This window comes from Bubalus kerabau, chromosome 21, assembly GCF_029407905.1.
Source record: "Bubalus kerabau isolate K-KA32 ecotype Philippines breed swamp buffalo chromosome 21, PCC_UOA_SB_1v2, whole genome shotgun sequence".
Lineage (NCBI taxonomy): Eukaryota > Metazoa > Chordata > Mammalia > Artiodactyla > Bovidae > Bubalus > Bubalus kerabau.
In genome coordinates, this window is record NC_073644.1 from 57,446,684 (window position 1) to 57,472,568 (window position 25,885).

Consider the following 25,885-nt stretch of genomic DNA (forward strand, 5'->3'; position numbering starts at 1 on the left):
TATGTCTCCTGCATTGGCAGGTGGGTTCTTTACCAGTAGCACCTGGGAAGCCCCATAAAACTGTATATAAAATAAGCCAAAAAAAGGTAACTATAAGGCACCAACAATAAATTAGCTAAACAAAACAATGAGACATTTCACTATAAGTGCACTAATTTATATGCAATTATTAATATTTAATTATTTTATATGTAAAGATTTTTAAATTTTATTGCAGTAAAACACTTAACATGACACTTGCCCCATTAACAGATTTTTAAGTGTACAATACAGTATTAACTATAGGCACAATATTATACAGTAAATCTCTAGAATTCACTCATCTTGTACGTCTTGAAACTATACCCATTGAACTTTTGTTAAAATCATTTTAATAATAAAAATTATCTTCAAAATAAAACAGTGAGATTAAATTTATCACGTGTAAAACTGCTTCACTAAGTTTGTGAGCACACTGTGTGGATTTATGGATATATGTGGATGACTGTCTGCCTTCACAGAAGCACGAATCTATCTTATTGGCTCAAAGGCTCAAAGTACAAAAGGAGAACTTCCTCCTACTGGTCACACCTTGATTTTCAACACTTCATTCTCTTTGTTCATTTCTAAGAGCTGTAGGTCTTTTCCTTTTATCCTTTCCATGAGCGGATCCAAACTGCCACCAGAGGAATCCACTGCAGAGTCAGAGCCATTTTGAATGTTTCCACAGCGCTAAAATGAACAAACAAGAAAATCACACACCTGACTTTTCTTTTACTCTACTAACTTTGATAACAATAATTATCGCTCAGTATTACTTATATCAATGGAGTAGTAAATGGCAACCCACCCCCAGTATTCTTGCCTGGAAAATCCCATGGGCAGGGTAGTCTGGCGGGCTACCGTCCATGGGGTCACAAAGAGTCAGACACCGCTGCGCATAGCACAGCACATGACATATATCAAGGAAGATTCAGGTCAACAAATACATCTTTTGACTCTAAAATATCAATGAGAAATTCTAGATGAAGCAGCTGGCCTCTATATTTGCACAAATTTGAATAGATTCTAATATTGAAAGGAGAGAAGAAGTATATCTTTCATGCCTTTTACATTCCCTACAGTTTCACATACACTATTAAGACCTTTGAGGAGATAGATGATATCCACAAAGCCAGTTTGGTTTGTCTTTTTGTATCTCTGTTGTTTGCTGACCTTCTGTGGTTTGAGATGCCCGAGGCAGACCCACTGGAAACACAGTTCATCTACATCCCCAAGAAGCTATTCCTATTGAGAATAGCTCCAACAAACTCCCCATGGTTCTAGCCAATGGTTGATACTGGAGTGGGTTCCATTTCTTCCTCCAGGGGATCTTCCCGACCCAGGGATTGAAGTGGCATCTCTTGGGTCTCCTGCATTGGCTGGCGGATTCTTTATCACTGAACCACCTAGGAAGCCCTAGGGGTTGATAACCAGCCCTCAATTTACTCAACTCACAGACAGCATACGACAGAACAGTCCCTCCTCGCTTTCTGAAACCCTTTTTTGCTCATCTTCAATGGCTCCATTCTCTCCCACCTTTCCTCTTTATTCACTAGCTTCGCTTCTTCCCCTCCTGTGATGATTCCTCTTCTTCTTCTCAGTATCTAAACATTGGAAATCTCAGGACTTCATGCTTAGGTTTTTTCTTACTTCTATCCACACTCATGTGTTTGGTCATTTCCTCCAGTTTCAGAACTTTAAATACCATCCTTACTCTCCAAATCTCTACCCCATAGTCTGAGCCTTCTAGCATAGTCCTCTGCCCTTAACTCCAGAATCAGCTATCCAACCATCCATTAGAACCTTCACTTGGAGGTCTACAGAGCAACTCAGCATAGTCAGAACTGAACGTTTGATCTTTCCTGTCAGTCACAACATTAATCATTTTGCCAGTTTTAGAGAACTTAAGAAAATAATTGGAAAATAATAATAACACAAGTTAGTTTGGGAGATAAGGATGATAAAGACTATGTTTATGCATCATCGTGTGGTACTTTGTAGTATTCTCTGTGGCTATTCTACAGAGCAGATGACACTGTCATTGATGAGGTATCTGTGGTTCAGGTGAGGTTTAACCTGGCATAACCCAGACTAGGGTAAGTGCAGAGTGCTTAAAATTATGAATAAAAGGCTGGTCATGGGGGAAGGACTGTCTGATCACTCAGCCTAATGGCTCCAACTGGGTGTCAATTGGTGTGACCCAGGCGAATCTAAAAGTCTGTACCTTTGTCTATCACTGTAATTTGTTGCTTCCACTTATCTTAACTGGGCCAACATCTTCCCATGTACTTTAGATGAGTAAGTCAAGTTTAAAATATTCAAGTAAGATCTGGCCACTCCAGTCTAATCCTACTAATGACATCTAGATATTTCATACATATGCTCGTTAACATCATTAGATACCAACAAAAGATTTAACACTTGACATGCAAAGAATAATTTAATAATATCAAAAGTTACTTAAGTGAAGTCTATATGGCTTTATGTTCACTTACTGAAGGAATAAAAGCAGTACATTTTGATAAATTCATTACCTTTGCATCTAGGTTGTGATTTGTACTGTTATGTCTTACTTCATCTCTAAATATTTGATTTCGGATCTTTTCCAGAGTAGTTCGAATCTAAAAGGGAAAAAAAAATTTTTTTTCAAAGGCATTTAATCCCCAAAACTTTCTTTTTCAATATGAGTTACAAGGTACCAAATTTATCTGAAAGTAGTACAAATATACTGATATCATATTTAAACAACTGCCATCAACTTAACTTACATTTATACTAATATTGTTTAGATTGCAGAAAATGAGCATTTTTATCTTTAAAACTGTTCCTTAGGCAAACCTAAAATATAACCCAAATTAATGTTATACCACAAAGTAATTGCTATTTAGTAATTAGTGTTTAATACTATTTAGTTCTATTTTTTTATATAGTCATTTCCTACTAATTTGCTATTTGGTAATGACTATAAAACAATTACTATTGGTAATCACTACAAAATAATTACTATTCAATAATTACTACAAAATAATTACTATCCAATAATTACTACAAAATAATTACTATCTAGTAATTACTAGAGAATAACTACTATTTAGCAATTACTAGAGAATAATTACTCAGAGGAGATCGTACAAATTTATGCATGAAATATAAGCTTCATGTCTTGGTGATCTATGGAACTGCAAGACACTCAAAGATGAATTACTTGACCTGAATAAGTTACAAACTAGCTATGTCCAAATTCTTCCATCTGTTCTAAAACACATTTTATGAGGATACATACTTTTGTCAGCCATTATCACTGGATTCTGGTTAAGATTCACATTTTTAATCATGTGCAACATGTAGTCCTTGGCGATAGTTACTCTGAAGTGCTTAAGAAGGTGTTCCTTGTTAGGTAAGCAAAGACAGGAACTCAGCAGGAAAGGTAAACATCTAGCTGGCAACAAAGTCTCCACGCTTAGGAAAGAACTAAGAAATGTATGAAATCGCAGGATAGGACTTCCCTGGTGGTGCACCGGATAAGAATCCACCTGCCAATGCAGGGGACAGGGCTTTGATCCCTGATCCAGGAAGATTCCACATTCCGCAGAGCAACTAAGTCCATGCTCCACAACTACTGAGCCTGAGCCCTAGAGCCCACGGGCCATGACTACCGAGCCCACAACTACTGCAGACCCAGCGCTCCAGGGCCTGTGCTCCACAACCAAAGAAGCCAACACAAGAAGCCCACACACCACAGTGAAGAGTAGCGCCCGCGTGCCCCACATCCAGAGAAAGTCCACGCACAGCAATGGAGACCCAGAGCAGCCCAAACAAACCAACAACCACAACGACAAAAATCCCAGGAGGAGGCAGGGGTGAACAGTAGGGGACAAACTAAATGCTGACAGGTGTTTCAAATCCTCCTGGTCAGGATTTTCCAAGTGAAGAATAGAGGCTCATACCCTCAAGAGAAACGGTTACACACTCAAGAGAAATGCACCCATGTCTGAATGTCAGCTATCAAGGCTGTCCTTTGCCAAACTAGGTTTGTTCCTCCTCACATATTCTAGGGAGGGAGAAACAAAGCCCGCTCATTTGTAGCAGACTTTACTGTAAAAACTCATAGCGTGCTAACGTGATTTCCAGCGCCCACATACCTTTCTCACGTATTCGGTCTCTTCAGTAATGTGAGCTGATGGGGACTCGTACAAGGCAGAATCATCTTCCGTCTTCCCCCTCTGGGGCACTGTCGCGGTCCCCGTTACTGTTGTCATCGTGACATCCAGCTTTAGGAAAACATAAATCAGTGGGACAAAACTAATTCCTTTGATGTTATAATTCTGTGGTTGTAAACTGAACGGAGTTCTGTACTGACACTGGAATCGAATCTAGTAATACTAGAAAATATTATAAATTATTGAAATCTGCATGTATCTAAGATCCAGGAATTCACTTAATATTAAAACACCACCCGTTGAAACAATCAGTGATTAGAAATTTAAAAATTAAACTGAAATGGAAAAATATGGAATTTTTCTTCTTATTCCATATTAATTAGACTATAACACCTCAAGAGTAGAGACTATGCCTTATTCATTTTCATATTCTAGCACAGTGTAAGTGCTTAATAAATGTCTATGGAGCTAAAATAAGATAAAATCATATGTATATAAAAATGCACACACACACATATATATAACTTACAATAAGGGCTTCCCAGATGACACTAGTGGAAAAGAATCCACCTGCCAATGCGGGAGACGCAAGAGACCTGGATTCCATCCCTGGGCCAGGGCAGTTGCCCTGAAGAAAGAAATGACAACCCACTCCAGTATCCTTGCCTGGGAAACCCTATGGACAGAGGAACCTGGCGGGCTACAGTCCATGGGGTCCCAGAGTCGGACACGATTGAGAACACAGGACATGTATAACTTACAAACTTGTAAGTATATCATTTTACACGTCACAGAGACCTTTAATATTCTACATTTTATTTAACTCTAAAAGCCTGTAAAGGCCATTTACCAAAGAACTATTTGTAATAAGAAAATATCAAGAAAAGTGCCGGTGCCCACAAAAACAGAACTGATTAAATGAACTACCTACATCTTCTCTAGGATATATTAATTCAATGAAAAAGCATGGGGCACAAAAGGTTACATTGCCTCATAATCTCTCTAAGAAAGGCAAGAAGGATGGAAGGAGAAAATCTGTGATTTATAGTTTTGACACTGAACAGTGTAATTATTTTACCTAATTACAAAATATAACTGAATTAAAAGGAAAGATATCTTCCAAAATAAAAAACAAGAAATAAATACATTTGCCTACCAAATCGGTGGCATATCCACATGAACTATTTGAAATCACACACATATGCTCACACAGTCATGTCCAACTCTCTGCAACCCCATGGACTGTAGCCCGCCAGCCTCCTCTGTCCATGGCATTTCCCAGGGAAGAATACTGAAGTGGGTTGCCATTTCCTACTCCAGGGGATCTTCCCGACCCAGGGATCAAACCTGAGTCTCTGGAGTCTCTTGCATTGGCACGTGGATTCTTTACCACTGAGTCACCTGAGAATCCTGCAACTGATTTTTCCAGGTGTGCTATGTCCTAAGAACAAAACGAATCACAAGGCAATCTTAAACTGTACTCACTAATAACACTGTTAGTGGAAACATTGCTATTGCTATTTTGAAACTATTGGATGTGTGTGCGTGCATGCGTGAGAATCACCCACATGACAGAAAACGTAGAATGAAGAAGTCACCGTCTTAATGCCTTAAGAGCCAAGATTTTTATCATAAAAAAAATTCTAAATTAGAACCAAAAATGTTCTGTAAAAATCTTATAATCCAAACTGAAACCATGAGTATAAAATATTTATCTTCATTTAAAAATGTATATTCCAAGTCTATCCACTGAAAATTTAGAAAGAGAAGCAATTAACACTCCCAGTGCTCAGATTGTGTTATTAGTACACCATTTTCTATGAATACAAAAATGTAACCAGGGCTTCTTGACTGATTTAGATATGAGGCAAGAAGTGCAGAAGGTGAGACTGAGACATCTTGTCGTATCAGAAAGCAGAAAAGTGATCACCTACTACTTGCATAAGACACAAAGAGCCAACCTGAAGAGGAATGACTGTGATTGAGTAAAACATATCAAAAATTTTTTAATTCTTGAAATTTTGTTAACAAGAGAAAAACCACCACTATGACCAACAATCCTCAAACTCACCAGAGACAGGCCACCATTATACTACAAAGTAGCCCAGAAAAGAGAGCAAGAGGGAATGCAAACAGACATTTATTTTGCCTTTATGACACAAATTTACCCTCTATCTCTTGGTAACCATATCAGTTCAGTTCAGTCGCTCAGTCGTGTCCGACTCTTTGTGACCCCATGAATTGCAGCATGCCAGGCCTCCCTGTCCATCACCAACTCCCGGAGTTCACTCAAACTCATGTCCATTGAGTCGGTGATGCCATCTCATCCTTTGTCATCCCCTTCTCCTCCTGCCCCCAATCCCTCCCAGCATCAGAGTCTTTTCCAATGAGTCAACTTTTCGATGAGGTGGCCAAAGTACTGGAGTTTCAGCTTTAGCAACATTCCTTCCAAAGAACACCCAGGACTGATCTCCTTTAGAATGGACTGGTTGAATCTCCTTGTAGTCCAAGGGACTCTCAAGAGTCTTCTCCAACACCACAGTTCAAAAGCATCAATTCTTCAGTGCTCAGCTTTCTTCACAGTCCAACTCTCACATCCATACATGACCACTAGAAAAACCATAACCTTAACTAGACGGACCTTTGTTGGCAAAGTAATGTCTCTGCTTTTGAATATGCTATCTAGGTTGGTCATAACTTTCCTTCCAAGGAGTAAGCGTCTTTTAATCTCATGGCTGCAGTCACCATCTGCTGTGATTCTGGAGCCCCCAAAAATAAAGTCTGACACTGTTTCCACTGTTTCCCCATCTATTTCCCATGAAGTGATGGGACCAGATGCCATGATCTTCGTTTTCTGAATGTTGAGCTTTAAGCCAACTTTTTCACTTTCCTCTTTCACTTTCATCAAGAGGCTTTTGAGTTCCTCTTCACTTTCTGCCATAAGGGTGGTGTCATCTGCATATCTGAGGTTCTTGATATTTCTCCCGGCAATCTTGATTCCAGCTTGTGCTTCTTTCAGCCCAGCGTTTCTCATGATGTACTCTGCATAGAAGTTAAATAAGCAGGGTGACAATATACAGCCTTGACGTGCTCCTTTTCCTATTTGGAACCAGTCTGTTGTTCCATGTCCAGATATAGTTGATTCTGAAAATTGTGCTAAAGAATTCCTGCCAATAAATCCAAAAGGACTAACAGAATTAGAAAACCTACTTTTTGTAACCCGTTATGAAGTGATAGATGCTAAGCAACAGTCATCAACCAGTGCTAAAAACACTAGGCAAGAGGTTGATGAAGAATGCATCAAACCCAGGGACTCCACTAATCAATTGTAACAGAAAAGTGGAAAAGAGACAACCAGACATTGTGTTCTCTAGATGTGGTACAATCACAAGTAGAAGCACCACCTGTGAGGTGTGAAGTCCTCTATCTACCAATGGGAAATATCTGAAAAAGAAGAAACCATTCGATGACTCTACAAGGGTGAAGGTTGCCAACAGCCAAATCCAGATCACATAAAATTCTATAAGACATATTATTATTCCTTCCACAGAATAATTATATGAAGAAAGAGTAGAAGAGAAATTTTCATAAATTTTGCATTTTAAGAAACATAGGACTAGATACAATACATGAATCTTTGTGCGAGTGCGTGCAAGCTCAGTTACTCAGTTGTATTCAACTCTTTGTGACCCCATGGACGGCAGCCTGCCAGGCTCCCCTCTCCAGGGAATTTCCCAGGCAGGAATACTGGAGTAAGTTGGCATTTCTACTCCAAGGGATCTTTCCAACCCAGGGATCCAAGCCACGAATTTGGCGTTTCCTGCATTGGCAGGTGGATTCTTTACCACAGAGCCACCTGTGAAACCCCAGGTCTTCTTTGACTCCTGATTAAAATAAACCAGTTATATAGACATTTTTTTTAAAAACTAGGGGAATTTTAACACTGACTGGATAACAGATGCTGTTAAAAAATTAATGCAATTTTTGCAAAGCATTATTTGCAATTCTCGTCATTTTAGGTGTGATACTGGAATTATGATATTCCTTTAAAAGATCTTATCTGTTGGTCATACATACTGAAATATTTGAAGGTGAAAAAATATTACACTTAGAATTTTAAAGAGAATATTTTACTCTAATATTTAAAGGGAGGGAAAAATGCGGTGAGATAAAGATGAAAGTTTGATTAAAAATGCAATGAATTGTACAGTGGGATTCTCTATAGTTCTCTACCATTGTGCTTCTGCTTGAAATTTTCACAATTAATAGTAAAGAGCTAAAAAAAATGAGATAAAAGGCCAGTGAGGTAGTATTATTAATTTCATATTACTAATAAAGAAATTAAGATTCTTACAGGTGATATTAACTTACCCAAGATCACAGTAAAACTAACGGAGCTGAAATTCAAACCTTTGTCTTTTGGACACCAAGATCAAGAGTCTTTCTATCACATTAAGGCCAGATTCCCTGGTGAGAAAAAAATTAAAATTTAGCAATGACCCATGCTGTTAAAACCCACAAAGAATTTTCATATTTGCTAGCATCAATTTAGAACTAAATAGCTTCTGTGGATGATTCAAAGTCCTGCGTTTATCCTTTAATCTTCAATGAAATTAACAGAGTATGCCAAGAATTTTCCATTTTATGTTAAATCCTCTTAGACAGCCACTGTGGCTTCTATTTGTTTCAGGGGAACTTGATTTGGCTGTAGCAGCTCTGCAAAGTCTGCTTTTTTTTTCCAGAATCTGAGCAGAACTACGTCTGTTATTTGGTCCTCTGAAGTCTCTTCCGGGATTAAGTTCTTAGCCTAAAACAACATTTTAATGGTGGAAGTAAAAGAAATGCCCATAGAGACAATAAACAATGTGTCTGGAAATGAGAGAGGAGTGGTCAGGCTGGCGTGGTGGTCATCCATTCACAGCCAGGATCCCAGGCTGCCTTCTTCCCACCTGTTAGGACAGTCTATGAATGGTCCTTACATCTTTTAATGGTTCCAAAAAAATTCGAAAGAAAAATAACATTTCATGACACATGAAAATTATATGAAGTTCAAATTTAGCGTCCACAAATGAAGCTGTAGTCTAAACTAACCATGGCCAAGCACTTATGTGTTGTTACGCTGCTTTTGCACCATAAGAGCTCTGCTGAGTAGATTCGAGGCAGAAAATACATGGCAAACAATGTCTAAGATACTGACTCTCTATTTGGTCCTTTACGGGGAAGTGTTTGCGCTCCCGTGGGGTAAAGAATGGCAGCAGATGGGAGCAAAAGAAGGAGGCAAATAGAGGCAGACAAAGCCTCGGTCTGAGTTTTTCGTTGCTGTTTTTCTTCAGTTCAGTCTCCCTTGTTCCACCCTCCCATTTTGGTGATTTCCCTTCTCTTTTCTTTTCAGTGGGTTATACACTGTGAACATTACCAAGTGATAAGGGACATTACATCATAGGAATTAATCACTCTTTAGAATGAACCTCACTGCATTCTGTCTTTCATAATTTGAAAATCACATCAAGCCTCTCATTATATATCCTAAAATATATTCTCTTACACGCCTTTTATTCTTAATATAAAAAAAATTCTGCTCCACGAATGAACTTATTTATGACTTTGCACAGCACACACGAAATAGAAATGACTCATAGACACAGAAAACAAACCTCTGGTTACCAAAAGAGACAGTTGTGGGGATGGGAGGTGGTAGATAAATTCAGAGTTTGGGATTAGCATACACACACTACTGGGGCATGGCTCGTGGCACAGAGGGTAAAGCGTCTGCCTGCAATGTGGGAGTCCTGGGTTCAATCCCAGGTCGGGAAGATCCCCTGGAGAAGGAAATGGCAACCCACTCCAGACCTCGTGCCTGGAAAATTCCATGGATGGAGGTGCCTGCTAGGCTATACGGTTCATGGGATTGCAAAGAGTTGCAACACAACTGAGCAACCTCGCTTCTCATGACTACACTCTACTATGTATAAAACAGATAAACAAAGACCTACGTATGGCACAGGGAGCCATATTCAACATCTGCTGATAATCTAGAAAAGAATCCGAAAAAGAATAGGTATATATATGTGTGTGTATATATATATATGAAGAATATGTGTGTGTATATATATATATATATATATATATAGAGAGAGAGAGAGAGAGAGAGAGAGAGGCAAGAGAACTTTTTAACCACTGCACTACCCCTGGAGAAGGAAATGGCAACTCATCCCAGTATTCTTGCCTGGAAAATTCCCTGGACAGAGGATCTTGGCCGGCTATAGTCCATGGGGTGGCAAAGAGTTTGATGTGACCAAGAACACACATGCACACATATATATGTATAACTGAATCACTCTGCCGTATACTTGAAACTAACACAACATTGTAAATTAACTATACTCCAAAAAAAAAAAAAAAAATCTGCTCTACTGATACTTCTCAGAACATCCTACCTCCTCCCCTCACTGGTTGGGTCATCTTAAACAAGTTCCATAAAATCTTAACCTCAACTTACATATCTGTAAAATGGAGGTGATAACCCCTAGAGTTGTAAAAATGAGCAATTTTTAAAATCTCCGGTTGTAGAAGGTGCCCAAGGGACAGTAACTGCTAATACTGTTGCTTCAATGACTTTATATTATGAAGGACCATGAAAAACAAGCAGTCCATAAGAGAGGGGGTAAGTCATGCCTATGTGGTTGCAAAGTTTATATGCATCTCTATTTGTATGAAATCAAATCCCATCTTTCTCTTGGTTCAGGAAACGTCCACGGCCACAGTCCTTCGTTTGTATAAAGAAACCCAAGAGGAACTTAAGCCAGCAAAGTGCAAATTGCCATATGGCATTACCGTCCAGGGGAAAATCCATCTTAGCATTTTATTTCTGCCAGAAGTAGATTAGGCAGATAAAATTTTCAAAATAAAACACAATCAGTTAATTAAAGTGAGAAAAGAATTTTATTTGTTTTATGCTCGAGTGGACTGAAGACAGCTTACGAGTGGCATCACGCCAAGAGGTATTATTTCCTAGATCTGGGCTTTTCAAACAGGGCTCCCAAGGGAAGGGGCGGTGCTGGGCAGACAGGGCTTTGCTGTCTGGACTCGAACCAAAGCAGTTCTGCTTTGTTCTGTCTCAAACTGAATTTTTCCATGAGACTTTCTGTGGAGAAAGAAGTTTCTACAACTAAAAGACCCGAAGGCAGACTGCCTAGTTTCATGGCCTGACTCTGCCAGTCAGTAGCTGTGTGACCTTGAGCAATTCCTTAACCTCTCTGTGCCTCAGTTTCTTTATTAGTAAAATTCAGATAATATTATTATTAATGATTAATGACAGTATAAATAACGAATAACATGGGGTTGTTTGTGAGTTAACATTTGCCAAGCAGGTATAATAGAGCTTGTTGTTCAGTCGCTCAGTCGTGTCCAACTCTTTGGGACCTCATGAACTGTAGCACCCCAGGCTTCCCTGTCCTTCACCATCTCCCACTGTTTGCTCAAACTCATGTCCATTGAGTCGGTGATACCATCCAACCATCTCATCCTCTGTCACCCCCTTCTGCTGCCCTCAATCTCTCCCATCATCAGGCTCTTCGCATCAGGTGGCCAAAGTATCAGAGCTTCAGCTTCAGCATCAGTCCTTCCAGTGAATATTCAGGACTGATAGCGCCTAGCACATAAAAAAATGACTTGTACATGTTTGTCAAGTAAGTAAATAAAATAAAGCCATTTTCCACAATTACTGCTGACAAGTATTCTGAGTGGTAGAAAAGAAGCCAGTAATACTTTAAACAGTTTGCCCATCGAGCTGGGCTGCAGAGGAAAATTGCAATTTTAAGACCAATAAATCCATAGTATTGATTCTTTCTTGATAACGCATCAATGATTTGTCAGTATCCCCAGCTGATTACGCTAACATACAATGAATAGTTTACTATTTACAAAGCAATTCACACACATTTTTCGAATTATAATCTATGTGACAAACCAACACATCACGGGGTGCCCAGGATTATGTAACTAAACCTACTTCTCTGATTAATGACATACAAATGGCTCAGCTATTATACAATAAACACATATAAGGCACTATGTGAGCTGAATTTTGTCCTCCCTTCCATTTATATGTTGAAGCCATGATACCCTGTACTTCAGAATGTGACCTTACTTGGAAATAGAATCCTTGCAAACCTGAGTCTTCCTGGTGGGGCTAGTGATAAAGAATCCACCTGTCAACACAGGAAATGCAAGAGATGCCAGTTCGATCCCTGGGTTGGGAAGATCCTCTGGAGGAGGAAATGGCAACCTGCTCCAATATTCCTGCCTGGAAAATTCCATGGACAGAAGAGCCTGGTGGGCTACAGTCCATGGAGTCGAAAAAGAGTCAGACACAAATGAGCACTCATCATTTTGCAAACAAACTTAGGTGCTCTGTGATGACCTAAAGGGGTGGGATGGTGGAGGAGGAGAGAGGCTCAAGAGGGAGGGGATACATGTATAATTATGGCTGATTCAAGTTCTTGTATGGCAGAAACAAACATGGTAAAAAATAAATTAGAGAAATAAATAAATAAAAGAACAAAAGAAAGATAAGGTCATAGTAGAGTGAAAGTGAAAGTCACTCAGTCGTGTCCAACTCTTTGCAACCCCGTGGACTGTATAGTCCATGGAATTTTCCAGGCAAGAATACTGGAGTGGGTAGCCTTTCCCTTCTCCAGGGGACCTTCTGAACCCAGGGATCGAACCCAGGTCTCCCACATTGCAGGCGGATTCTTTACCAGTGGAGCCAGAGTGAGGTGGACCCTAATCCAATCTGATGTCTTTATAAATGGGGGAAATTGGGACCCAAATGCACACAAGGAAAAGTCCATGTTCAGCTGAAGGCAGAAACCAAGGTGATGTTTCGACATGATAAGGAATACCAAAAATTGCCAGAAAACCACTAGTAGCTGGAGGAGAAGCAGGGGACAGATGCTTCTTTACAATTTTCAGAAGGAAACAACCCTGCCAACACCTTGATCTTTGATCTTGAACTTCCAGCCTCCGGAACTGAGAGACGAGAAAGTACTATGCTTAAGCCACTCTGTGGTACTTTATTTTAGCAACCTTAGAAAATGAATACAGGAACTGTCTACAGACTAGAGATTTTAACAAAAGAGTGTCCTTCCTTTATTTAACCCTTGATTCATTCATTCATGTATTAAATATTTATTGAATACAGCAGTTTTAGAAATTTGTAGCTGCAGAACCAGGTCCAGGACCCTGCTTTCACGGGACTCTAAATACAGAAGGGGAGACAGACACGAAACAAAGAAGCTACACAGAGGACATAGTCAGAGGTGGTGTCATGAAGAAGCACAGAACAGGGTAAAGGATAAAAAGCGGGGTTGCTTCAGATGGGCGGAGAGAGACAGCCAACCTGAAGAGGTGGCATTTAAGCAAAAGACTTGAATAAAGGAGGTGAAGCCATGTGGCCATCTGGGAGAAGAGGATTCCAGGCTAACGGTGAGCAAGATTCCAGGCTGGAACTTGCATGAAGTCCTGTTCTAAGAACAAGGTACAAAGGGTCACCTATCATTTTTTTTTTTTTCTTTTTCTTTAAATGGGTAGGGAAAAAAAAATTTTTTTAATAGACTGAAACATAAGACTTTCAATTTGCCTAAGGAGTCTCCTCCTTAGCCCACTTAAAACAGGTCTTATCGTGCCCAGTCGTGTCCAATTCTTTTCATCCCCATGAAATGTAACCCAGCAGGCTCTCCTGTCTATGGGATTTCCCAGGCAAGAATACTGGAGTGGGTCGCCATGCCATCCTCCAGGGGAACTTCCCGACCCAGGGATCGAACCCGTGTCTCCCACACTGAAAGCTGATTCTTTACCTGCTGAGCCCTCTGGGAAGCCCTAGACTATTGTAAACAGTGCAAGGAACACTGGGGTGCATGGACAGGAGAGGAGTTTGGGGGAGAATGGATACAGGTGTGCGTACGGCTGAGTCGCTCTGCTGTGCACATCATTGTTAGTCGGCTATATTCCAATATAAAATCAAATGTGAAAAGCAAACAAAAACAGGTCTAGCCCTGGCTGGTGAGGCTCCCTGAGGGCTGACGGCAGGGACAGTGACGTCTGGGGTGCTGTCAGGGGCCACAGGGCATATGCACCTGAGTCTAGGCCCCCCGGTGGAAGGGGCACTTGGTTAAGAGCAGCTGACCACACTGTGGCATTCTCAACTCACTTCCGTGAGTGCTGACACCCGCAGCAGCATGGCGGGTGCCCAGCTTGACTCTCCCTCCCAGGTGTGTGGGGTCACCCTCTGCAGGAGCCTCTGCAGCGAAGACCTCTTCCTTCCTCGTCACTCCCTGCTGCTGGAGCGCGTGTACAACTCCTAGACTCCGTCAGCTGAGTGCTCCCGCCCGGAAAGGTCATCAAAGGATTGGCCCTCCAGCTTGTTGTGCTAGAGGCAGTGAAAATCTCCTTCTTGCTCTGGGGAGGAGGGACTCTGGCACAGAGCAGTGCTTTAGATCCAGCAGCAGGAACATCTGGTATCTAGCGCCCAGGGGCAATGCCCAGAGGATTGAATCCCCGCCCGTTACTGATCTTGGCCGGGGTACCAGCACTGGACTCTCCCATTTCCATATCTAGTTTTCCCATCAATTCTGGATGCCGAGTTTACTTCCAGTAAATTCCTTTCCTGCGGCTTCCCAGGTGGCTCAGTGGTAAAGAATCCACCTGCCAAAACAGGAGACACGGATTCAATCCCTGGGTGGGGAAGATCCCCTGGAGAAGGGAATGCCTACCCACTCCAGTATTCTTGACTGGAGAATCCCATGAACAAAGGAGCCTGGAGGGCTACAGTCCATGGGGTCACAAAGAGTAGGACACAACTGAGTAACTGAGCACGCTCATGCACAAATTCCTTTCCTACCTAGGTGAGCCAGACTCAGTGCTTAGGAAGCGAGAGCCCTGCTTTGGCACACTGTCTGAGTTTTCAGCTTCTCAGTTCTGAGCTAACAATATTGACAATTGTCTCAGCATTCTTAGTCACTATGATAGAGAGCTTAGATATTAGAAACTGAGAGAGTTAAGTTACAATAAGATGGTACAAAGGTAATGAGGTTATATGAGGGGGAAAGTAAAGCTAACGTGTCTCCCGACCCTGGAAGAGACTGGCAGTGTCCCGAATACTGAATAGCACACCTGTTCTGCAACGACATTACACGGCACAACGGTGACATCCAGTGTCAGCTGGCTAAACCTCAGGTGACCGTGCAGTTTACCTGAAAATGACGCGCAGTGCATCAAAAGACATGCATGTCAGCACTGAGCCCAAGCCACAGCAATGCTGTTTGCAAGCAATAATCTAAGATTGTTAAAGTAGGATTAATTTCTATTCATTTCTAAATGCTACTCATTTGTAAACACACATGTTTATATCATCCAGTGCTATAGAAAGCTCTTAGATATGTAACAAAGGCAAATTCAATTAGGGGGATAAAAGGATTGAAATACTAGTCCAAACACCATAGAAAATACATACTTTTGATTTGCCCAGGAATTATTTCCCATGTGTTGTCAAAATTAATCATCAAAGCACAGTGTGCAATAATTGTGACCTCTATACTTATATCTATCTGTATGTATGTATAAGGCTGCCAAGTCACAGAGAAGTGATATGTTTTTCAAAATCATAAGTTAATCTCATCACCTGAACCCAGAAAGTTATTTTTTCAATTCTTTATCACCATTTATTGAAATTATTCTTTTTTACACATGGAATTACACTTTTATCTTTGTCAAAAATCAAGTGGTTTGGAAATCTTCAATTGATTTTGTGTTTGGAGAATATTTCTGGATTCTCTTCTAATCTATTTTGATGTCTGTTCTTTTCATATTTTTTAATTTAATTTGGATTTTATATTGGAGTATAGTTGATTTGCAATGGTTGTGCTCATTTCATGTGTACAGCACCATTATTCACTTACACACATACATGGATCTATTCCTTTTGAGTATTTTCCCATGTAGTTTATGACAGAGAATTGACTAGAGTTCCTTGTGCTGTACACTAGGTCTCTGTTGATAATCTATTTTATGTATAGTAAGTAGTGTGCATCTGTTAATCCCAAACCCTTCCTTGGAAAAGTTTTAATCTCCCTTAGGCGTTAGCTTCCTCAACTGAAAAACCCAAATGAAGCTGTTAACTTCCTCACAGAGTTGCTGCTAAGTCGTTCAGTCATGTCCGCCTCTTTGCAACCCCTTGGACCGTAGCCCGCCAGGCTCCTCTGTCCGTGGGATTTCCCAGGCAAGAACACTGGAGTGGGTTGCCTTTCCCTTCTCCAGGGGATCTTCCTGACCCCTGCATCTCCTCCTGCATCTCCTGCATGTCAGGAGGATTCCTTATTGCTGGAGCCATTGAGTTATACAATGATTAAATAGGATAATGCAGAAAAAGTGCTTAATGGGGTATCTGACTATAATCCACATTATATTCAGAGAATGTTAAACAATTATGTTTAGGCTCACAGCTTATAATGGACATTTGCTTAAAGAGCATCATTTGAAAGTATCAAGGCCTAAACCCAGTTGTCCCCTTTCTATTCCCACCCCCCAGCCCCATCAGTCAGTTACACCTGCTGCTCCGACCTGCTCGGCTAACGATCTATTTTAAAGCCACTTATGACTCCTCAGGGAAAGAATAGGAAAAGAACTAGTTGTCACTGATATATATCTCAGTCATTTGCAACGTTGATAAGAGAGGTGCCCTTTTGGAAAATTTCTTCTGTGGCTTCCTGAAATATTTTAAGAATAAAAGGCTCAGGGATTTACAAAATAGCTATAGCTTCTCAAACTGGTCTTGGGATATCTGAGCTTCGACATCATCTAAATCATTTTAAAAATTATCCAGAGAAGGAGGGAAAGACAGACAATCCCACTTGTGGGTGAGGACGGGGAGAAGCAGCAACTCCTGCGTGTTGCTGGTGGGAAAACCAAACTCACATCAACACTTAGACAGCTTCCTATAAAGCTAAGCATGGACTGTACAACCCAGCAGTCCCTCTCCTAGGGGATTTTGTATGTCCATAAAACACATTTATAGTGGTCAAAGGCTGGAAAAAATTCAAATATTCATCAACAGGTAAATCCTATTCATCAATGCAAAAGAATGATCAACTGATACGATGTGAAGAGCTGACTCATTGGGAAAGACCCTGATGCTGGGAAATATTGAAGGAAGGGGGAGAAGGGGCGACAGAGGATGAGACTGTTGGATGGCATCACCAACTCAATAGACATGAGTTTGAGCAAGCTCTGGGAGATGGTGAAGGACAGGGAAGCCTGGTGTGCTGCAGTCCATGGGGTCACAAAGAGTTGGATACAAGTGAGCGACTGAACAACACTGATACAATATAGATGAATCTTAGATGCATTATGCTGACTGAAAACAGCCAAATTCCAAAGGCTACATATTCCATAGTTCCATTTATATGATATTCTAGAAAATTTGAAACTATAGGGTCAGAAAACTGAACTGAGGATTAAGAGTGGGGAAGGGATTGACTTGGAGAAGGCAATGACATCCCACTCCAGTACTCTTGCCTGGAAAATCATATGGACGGAGGAGCCTGGTAGGCTGCAGTCCATGGGGTCGCTAGGAGTCGGACACGACTGAGCGACTTCACTTTCACTTTTCACTTTCATGCATTGGAGGAGGAAATGGCAACCCATTCCAGTGTTCTTGCCTGGAGAATCCCAGGGACGGGGGAGCCTGGTGGGCTGCCGTCTATGGGGTCGCACAGAGTAGGACACGACTGAAGCAACTTAGCAACAGCAGCAGCAGCAGGGATTGACTACAAAAGAGACACTTGGGACTATTTTAGGGGACTAGGGAGTGATGATGAAACTGTTCTCTATCTTGATGATGATGGTGGTTCCATGACTCAGAACTCTATACTAAAAAAGATGGATGTATATACTTTTATTTTCTAAATAGAAATTAAATAGTACCGTAGTAAAAGCTAAGTACAGTGGAGATTTCAAAATACAATTAACTGCAAGCTACAATTAACTAAATATATTTCCTAAGTCAAACTGTTGAGCCCTCCAAAAGTGTAAGTGGCAAAAAAAAACCCAAAAACGATGGAGTCAGAATTGTTAAAAAGCAAGTAACTGAGTTGCTGACAGGCAGGTAAAGCTATTGCTCTTACAAGAATAGTCCATGGAGCCTGACATTCAATAAGGTGACAAAAGCAAGGGAAATCTTAAACATCTTATGAAAGTTAATCATAAGTATTACTTACTGAGGTGGAAAAGTAGGAAGAAGTATATAAAAATATATAAGAAATATACAAGAAAACTTGCAACAAGAAGATCTAAGTCTAATTCTGAAATAGAACTCCTTATTTCACCTACCCATTCTTTTTCTTTTTTTTTTGCAATTTTTTCTTAATTGGAGTACAGTTGCTTTACAATGTTATAGCTATCTGTTTCAAACATGCTAGTGTATAGATGTCAATCCCATTCTCCCAGTTCATCTCAGCCTCGCCTTCCCCTCATCCCACTGTCCACGCGTCAGTTTTCTATGTCTGCATCTCTGTTCCCGCCCTTTAAATAGGCTCATGTGTACCATTTTTCTAGATTCCACATGTACGCATTAATATACAATTATACAGCTAGTTTTTCTCTTTCTGACTTATTATGGTTCACTCTGTATGACAGACTCTAGGTCCATCAGTGTCTCTACAGCTGACCATCCCCTTTCCGAGCATCTTCTAGATGCATGTTTCCCTTTTTCACCGAGAACAAGAGCACGTGGACTACTGGGGCGGTGACGACAAAGTCTGTGAAGGTTGCCCCCCCCGCCCCTCACCGAGGCAGCGGGGACCCTGTGCTCCCCAACCCCTCCACCCTCCCCCTGCAGCCCTGTACCAGGAAGAGGTCAGACTGACTTCAGCATCCTACCCAAACCAAGGGGATAACAGAAAGATACAAGAGCAAGAAGCAACTCCTGGTTCTGGATGAAACCAAGCTCCTTATATCAAATCCCATGAACATGAGTGATGAGTGAGTGAATTCCCCAAAATAATTAGGAGAAGCTTATAGCTCAATGCTGAGCAAGCCTTCTTCCTGTTGGTGAACAGACATGAGAGGGGGAACATGTCCACTTCGATTTCCAGAAAGCGGAAAAGATGAAGATGGATTCCTATAATTGGCATTTCACTTTCAGGAGACATTGGAAATGAAATGACCAGTTTAAGACTAGAAAATGAAGCTGTTCTGGAAATTTTTAAATCAATACCAAGTTAAAAAAAGACTTACCAACAGAGACTTATCAACTCATCCAACCACAGATCAGTAAAACAGCAGTGGTCTGAGCCAGGAGTTCTGGCAAGTTGTTTTGATAGTAGCAGACAAACTGAGCTCCGAATGAACATACCCAGCTTTGGAAAACTGTACTATTCAACTTAGACTACTTTAGTTTCAAACATAAAATTCTTTGCACTCCATGTTTTCAATAAAATAGACTTTCAAGTTATCTGAATGCTTATTTTCCCCATAGGAACTTGCAACTTCAGCAGTAACTTACAGGCATTCAGAGACAGTGTCTTCTCTTTAGCTGCACAGCCGACATGCTATAGAAGAGTTTCCACTCAACTGGAGAAATCTCCCTAAGAGGATCTTTAAGCATAAGTTGCCAAACATAAACCACTAAAAATGCATTTGCCGTAAGAATTGACACAAAACAAGGTGAATGGGGGTATAGAAGAAAACATCTCTAAATGAACACCTAAGAAAGGTATATACCAAAATGCTTTTGTAGTGTTAGAGAGTTCTTTGTTCACAGAAAACATCACTATTTAATAGAAACCTGGAATAATTTATCATTTGGTCTAGCTGGAATGCCCCAGAGGAAAAAAGAGTGGCATTTCTTCTGTTTTAGATTTTAAGAGTTCAAACTAGTGCCTGATTTGGTAAGTCAACACCAGTTGCATCAGTTTCACCCTTTAGCACAGTGATAGAAACGACAGAATAATAAAATGAAAAGCATGCAAATTCAGATGCACTCCCTTCTACTTTTTGGCTTACGGCTACAGACGACTCTTGCTTTATGTTAAGTGTGCCACTAAAATGTGTTATTTAAGAAGGGCTCATATTTTTAAGAGTAGTTCAGTTGTCACTGATGGATCAAACATGCATCAAAATTCCCCCATTTAAATGCATATTATTTGTGAAGAAAACACACAAAGGAGATGTGTGTGTGTGTTTAGTCACTCAGTCGTGTCCAACTCTTTGCAACCCCATGGACTGTAGCCCACTAGGCTCCTACGCCCATGGAATTTTCCAGGCAAGAATACTGGAGTGGGTTGCCATTCCCTCCTCCAGGGGATCTTCCCAACCCAAGGATCGAACCCAGGGTTCCCACTTTGCAGGTGGATTCTTTACCATCTGAGCCATCAGGGAAGCCTGGCCTCTTTCCAAATGTTAACATTATGAATTAGTGTCTTCCAAGTCCAACCTAGAATATGAAATGACTGCTGCTTTCTGCTACTGGCTTGGGATTTACTATTTACTATTTTCATGGAGTTATCACAGAAAGATCACAGTTATGACATTTGGTAAGTATCCGTATTCCATATCAGAAATATATTTTTTCATAAATATAAATAATTGTTTGGCTCCTATCAGTTATTTTCAAATTATGGAAGTTGGACCAAAATATCTGTCTTACCACTTCAATTGCAGCAACATCCATCAAGGTAAGCAAAAGGTGGCATAGCCATCCAATGGAAGGATCATTAGTAGCAATAAAAAGGAACCACCATGCTACAACCTGAATGCACCTCAGAAACATTATTCCAGGTGAAAGAAGTCAGATGCTGCTGCTGCTAAGTCGCTTCAGTCGTGTCCGACTCTGTGCGACCCGAGAGGGCAGCCCACCAGGCTCCCCCGTCCCTGGGATTCTCCAGGCAAGAACACTGGAGTGGGTTGCCATTTCCTTCTCCAATGCAGGAAAGTGAAAAGTGAAAGTGAAGTCGCTCAGTCGTGTCCGACTCTTCTCGACCCCATGGACTGCAGCCTACCAGGTTCCTCCACCCATGGGATTCTCCAGGCAAGAGTACTGGAGTGGGGTGCCATTGCCTTCTCCAAGTCAGATGCTAAATACCATATATTCTATTGTCAAATGCCCAGAAAAGTCAAATCTAAAGAGACAGAAAACAGATTAGTGCCTGCCTGGGTCCGAGGGTGAGAATGGGAGGGCTACAAACGGGCACTCGAGACTTTGGGAGGGGGGCGGGGATGAAAATGTTCTAAAAGTGGATTGGGATCATGGTTGCATAACTCCATAAGTTTACTAAAAATCATTAAATTGTACAGTGTGATGTATTTGATAGTTTATAAATTATATCTCCAATAGAGCTGATTTTAAAATAAATAGCCAAAAAAAAAAAGGCAAGAATGTCTTACATAAAGTCATTTTTTTCCTCTGAGGTTAAAAAATAATTATAGTCATGTTTTTTTTAATTTACAGGAAAAAATATAACTTGATGGATATAATTTTCTCAATTTAAATTTTCAACCCCTAAATTATTGGCATCTACTTACTACTACTACAAATTTAGATTTTATTGAATTTGCATGAAATTGCTATTCTTTAGCTATTTCAGGCTTAAGATCTTAATATTTCATAATATTAAACACAGAATACAGGATTCCTAAATTCTTTCCCATGGATGGAGAAGCCTGGTAGGCTACAGTCCACAGGGTTGCAAAGAGTCGGACACGACTGAGCAACTTCACTATACTATAAATTTTTTCCCAGCCTAAGAAAAAGGAAACTGACCTGAATAACATATAAATTCCTTTACAATTTTTTAATTTGACCATTTAAATCTGTGGAAAAGAGTCTGTGATTCGAAACTAATCTAGTTTAGGTCAGTGTCAAAAAATGACAGATGTTGACTGATATGGTTCCTGATTATGGCCTCAGGGTGTTCTGGAGGATTCCAAAGCTGTAAAAATTCCAGAGGACAGGAATGTGTCTCATTTACACCAACTTTTATCCCCCTGTGTCTCCAAGACAGACCACGGTGCCCTATACAGTAAATGTTGGTTCAGTGGTTAAGTTAATATATGAACAGGCCTGAAAATCCCCAGGTGCACCAAATATTTTCTAAAACTGAGCACACACACGCGCACATATTTTTGTTTTCCAAACTCGTTACTGTTTCCATGTTTAGATGCTTAGTAAAATGTAAATTCACTTAAACATGCTACTAAACTGATAGTAACATGTTGCCATTTTGAAATGCTTTTCCATCAATAAATGACCATCTAATTTTAATGTAAAAATCTCAAAGATTCAAGCCCACTACTGTAGAAGAGTTTGACATTCCTCCAAGGAACTCTCCAGGCAGGAATACTGGAGTGGGTAGCCATTCCCTCCTCCAGGAGAAGAGAGAGATCTTCCCAACCCAGGGATCAAACTCTGGTCTCCTGCATTATAAGCAGATTCTTTACCATTAAAGTCATCTGGGAAGCCCTCAGAAGTCTTAGTTGTTTCCTTTTTTGGTCATCATTCCAAACAAATAAATATATGCCTCATTTTTCAGTTTTGACCAAATCTAGCTTAGATTTTTCCAACTTCGTCCAGAATCTGGATTACAACTCAAGCCCACTTTCCAGCACATTATAAATCACTACGCTAACAAATATATTAACATGCTTGTTAATATCTTCTTTTTGTTGTTGTTAATATCTTCTGAAATCATAAACGTGAAAAATACCACTGAAATAGTGTCTGCATTTATTTCAAAAGCCTCTCTTTAGTTAGTACAGGTTTGGTTACTAAATTTATTTAGCAAATAAAAAGGTGAAGACCTTGTGAAGCTTGCAAGGTCGCAGAAAGTGTAAGCCATTTTCTTTCTTTCAATAGTGAGTTGGGAAGTCCCTGCCTTAGGCACAAATTCCTCTGTGTCAGGGACCTTCACACTCAAAGGGTCAGCGTAGGGGGGGAGGGAGAGGGACGGCCCAGCAGCAGGAAACAATCGCACCTGTTGTGTCTGCAGGGGTACCTGAGACTGCAGCTCAGATCACATTTCTGAAAAGCCAGATTTCTGCAGAGCTGAATATTTAATACCATCAGGTACATAAAAGGACAGAGTATCTTTCCCCAGTTGCAAGTGAGAAATAATTGCCTTTGAACACTTTATCTAGCCTATGTATAGCAACAAGAAAAAAGAGATTTTTATTTATAAAAATAAAGCTATAGTGATAATGGCAGACCGAGTTTCAGGTACCTTTGGAACTAACTGCTTCTTTTATATATGTAAATGTATTTGCTCTCCAAGAAGGTTAAAAGTTTACAGCCATGCCATTCATGCAATCTGAATCTCCCCTCTCACGGTCCCGTGCTATTCCTTCCATAAGATAACACTGTTCCTTTGCACACCTGCCGGGGGGATAAGTAACTTTCAGCTCTAGAATCCCATGACAGCCGAAAACTGTCATCCAACAGGTTCCTCTTCCTTCACTACACCTGAAGCTAACAGAAGCCAGCGCGGATGAACGTCTGCACTCTTACAAATTCAGGGCACAGGGAACTGTCAAAGTCGTCCCGCGGGGGTCCATAGGTGACAGCCAAGTTTTCCAGAAGGCTTTCTCCACCGCCTCTGAAGAGGGGGACCCCCAGCCAAGGGACTGCCTAACCGCAACCTAAATAAACAATCGGGCGTGCGTAGGGCGAAGGAGGGGTATCCTTTCTCGGGGAAGACAACTCTGTTCCTCGTCGTTTAGTCACCAAGTCGTGTCCGACTCTCTGCGACCCCACGGACTGCAGCACGCCAGGCTTCCCTGTCCTTCACCATCCCCTCTGGGATTGTGCCCAAGTTCATGCCTACTGAGTGGGGGATGCCACCCTGGAGGCGCACAAACTTCTAGCCCAGGGAATCCGAGTCCAGAAGAAAGGTTTACAGGGAGAATGCTGTCCTCACCCAGGACCTATGTGCAGGGAAATGTCCTTGGTGCTCCAGGCGGCACGAGGGGAGGCTAGAGGGGACCCGGTCCAAGGGCGCCTGGACCCCCACTCGCCCGGGAGAGAGTGGGGTGACCCGGGCGAAGATCGCTGGGGCTCGCCTACCTTGGAGGGCGCTCCGCGAGCGCGGGGTCCGGGCGCCGCTCCTCCCCTCGCTCGGCACCTCGGGTGGGTAGGGCGGGTCGGCTCCGCCGGGCTCGGTGGCTCCACCTCCGCTCCAGGGAGCTCCGCCCCGCACGGCAGAGCGCGCCCCGGGCAGAGTCGGGCGCCGGAGCGGCTCCGGGGCGGGGCCTGGGCTCCTCAGCGCCCCGACGCGGGCGTCCGGCTCCAGGCGCCCCGGGGTGCCTTGTGTGCGCCCCGGGGTGCCTTGTGTGCACGCCGACACTCAAGTCCCCAACCCTGCGCAGCGCTCAGTAATTGGGTTATTCTGTTGGGGGTGGGGGGTAGATAGTTCCTGCTGCTTTTTTTTTTTTTTTAAAGGTCCTGTTTAATCTCCAAGCTCATATACTTTTTGTTTTTTATACTTTGGCTACCTGATGCGAAGAACTGACTCCTTGGAAAAGACCCTGATGCTGGGAAAGATTGAAAGCCGGAAGAGAAGGGAACGACAGAGGATGAGATCGTTGGATTGCATCACCGACTCAGTGGACATGAGTTTGAGCAAGCTCTGGGAGTTGGTGATAGACAGGGAGGCCTGGCGTGCTGCAGTCCATGGGGTCGCAGAGTCGGACACGACTGAGTGACTGAACTGAAGACTATTTTGGAGTAAATTTAGATTTACCAAATTTGGAGGAGGAAATGGCAACCCATTCCAGTATTCTTGCCTGGAGAATCCCATGGACAGAGGAACTTGGCGGGCTATAGTCCATAAGGTCACAAAGAGTCAGACACGACTGAGCAATTGACACACGTTAGATTTACGAAAAAGTTGCAGAGAGTACAGAATTCCCTAAACCTCCCTTGCTGGTGTCCCCTAGTAGTCGCGTCTTATATCACCATGGTACAGCTGTCAAAACTAAGAAATGAACGTTGATCCGTCACTATTAACTAAACTCGACCTAGTGTAGATTTCACTACTTTTCTGCTGATCTAGTTTTCTTTCTGATCTTTCTGTTCCGGGATTGCCTTCAGGACTCCACACTCCATTTCAGTGTTGTATCTCTTTAATCTCCTCTTATCTGTGACAGTTTCTTGGTCTTCTCTGTTTTTTCTTAACTTTGACAGTCTCCAAAGATTTTGCTAAGCTGTTTTGTGGATGTCTATCATTTGGTCTCATTTGATGCTTTTCTCATGATTAGGCTATGGTCTGCCTGCAATGAAGGAGATCCCTGGGTCAGGAAGATCCCCTGGAGGCAGGCATGGCAGCCCATTCCAATATTCTCGCCTGGAGAATCCTATGGACAGAGGAGCCTGGCAGATGACAGTCCATGGGGTCACAAGGAGTCTGACAGGACTGAGCAGCTAAACACAGCATATGGGTTTAAGAGGGGGGACCACACAGGCAAAGTGTCCTGTCAGGGGCCACATGATAGCAACAGGGCTTATTACTGATGATGTTGACCTTCGTTGCTTGGTTAGAGAGCTGTCTGTCTCGTTTCTCCCAGGGAGTTACTATTTCTCTTTCATACTCTTTTTTTGGATGAAAGTCACTAAGTTCAACCCACACTCAGGGGAGGGTGGGGGTGGGGGAATGAAACTC

General features: G+C 41.6%; 1 protein-coding gene across 3 annotated transcripts in view; it reads right to left on the reverse strand.

The window, feature by feature from the left end:
* The window catches only part of CCDC68 (coiled-coil domain containing 68), a 55,531-nt gene extending 31,111 nt beyond the window's left edge, over window positions 1-24,420 (reverse strand). For 2 of the 3 annotated variants that reach the window (XR_008706524.1, XM_055559125.1), the window contains exons 1-5: window positions 24,292-24,420; window positions 8,553-8,648; window positions 4,164-4,292; window positions 2,556-2,642; window positions 571-711 (exon numbers count right to left, since the gene is read on the reverse strand). Coding sequence is in view for 2 of the 3 variants with exons in the window: in XM_055559125.1 (XP_055415100.1) it covers window positions 571-711; window positions 2,556-2,642; window positions 4,164-4,280 (345 nt within the window). In the remaining variant the exon portion in view is untranslated. Of the gene's footprint in view, window positions 1-570; window positions 712-2,555; window positions 2,643-4,163; window positions 4,395-8,552; window positions 8,649-24,291 lie in introns of all 3 variants that reach the window. The other variant, XM_055559126.1, reaches the window with a different exon arrangement.
* Between the last annotated feature and the right edge of the window lie 1,465 nt (window positions 24,421-25,885).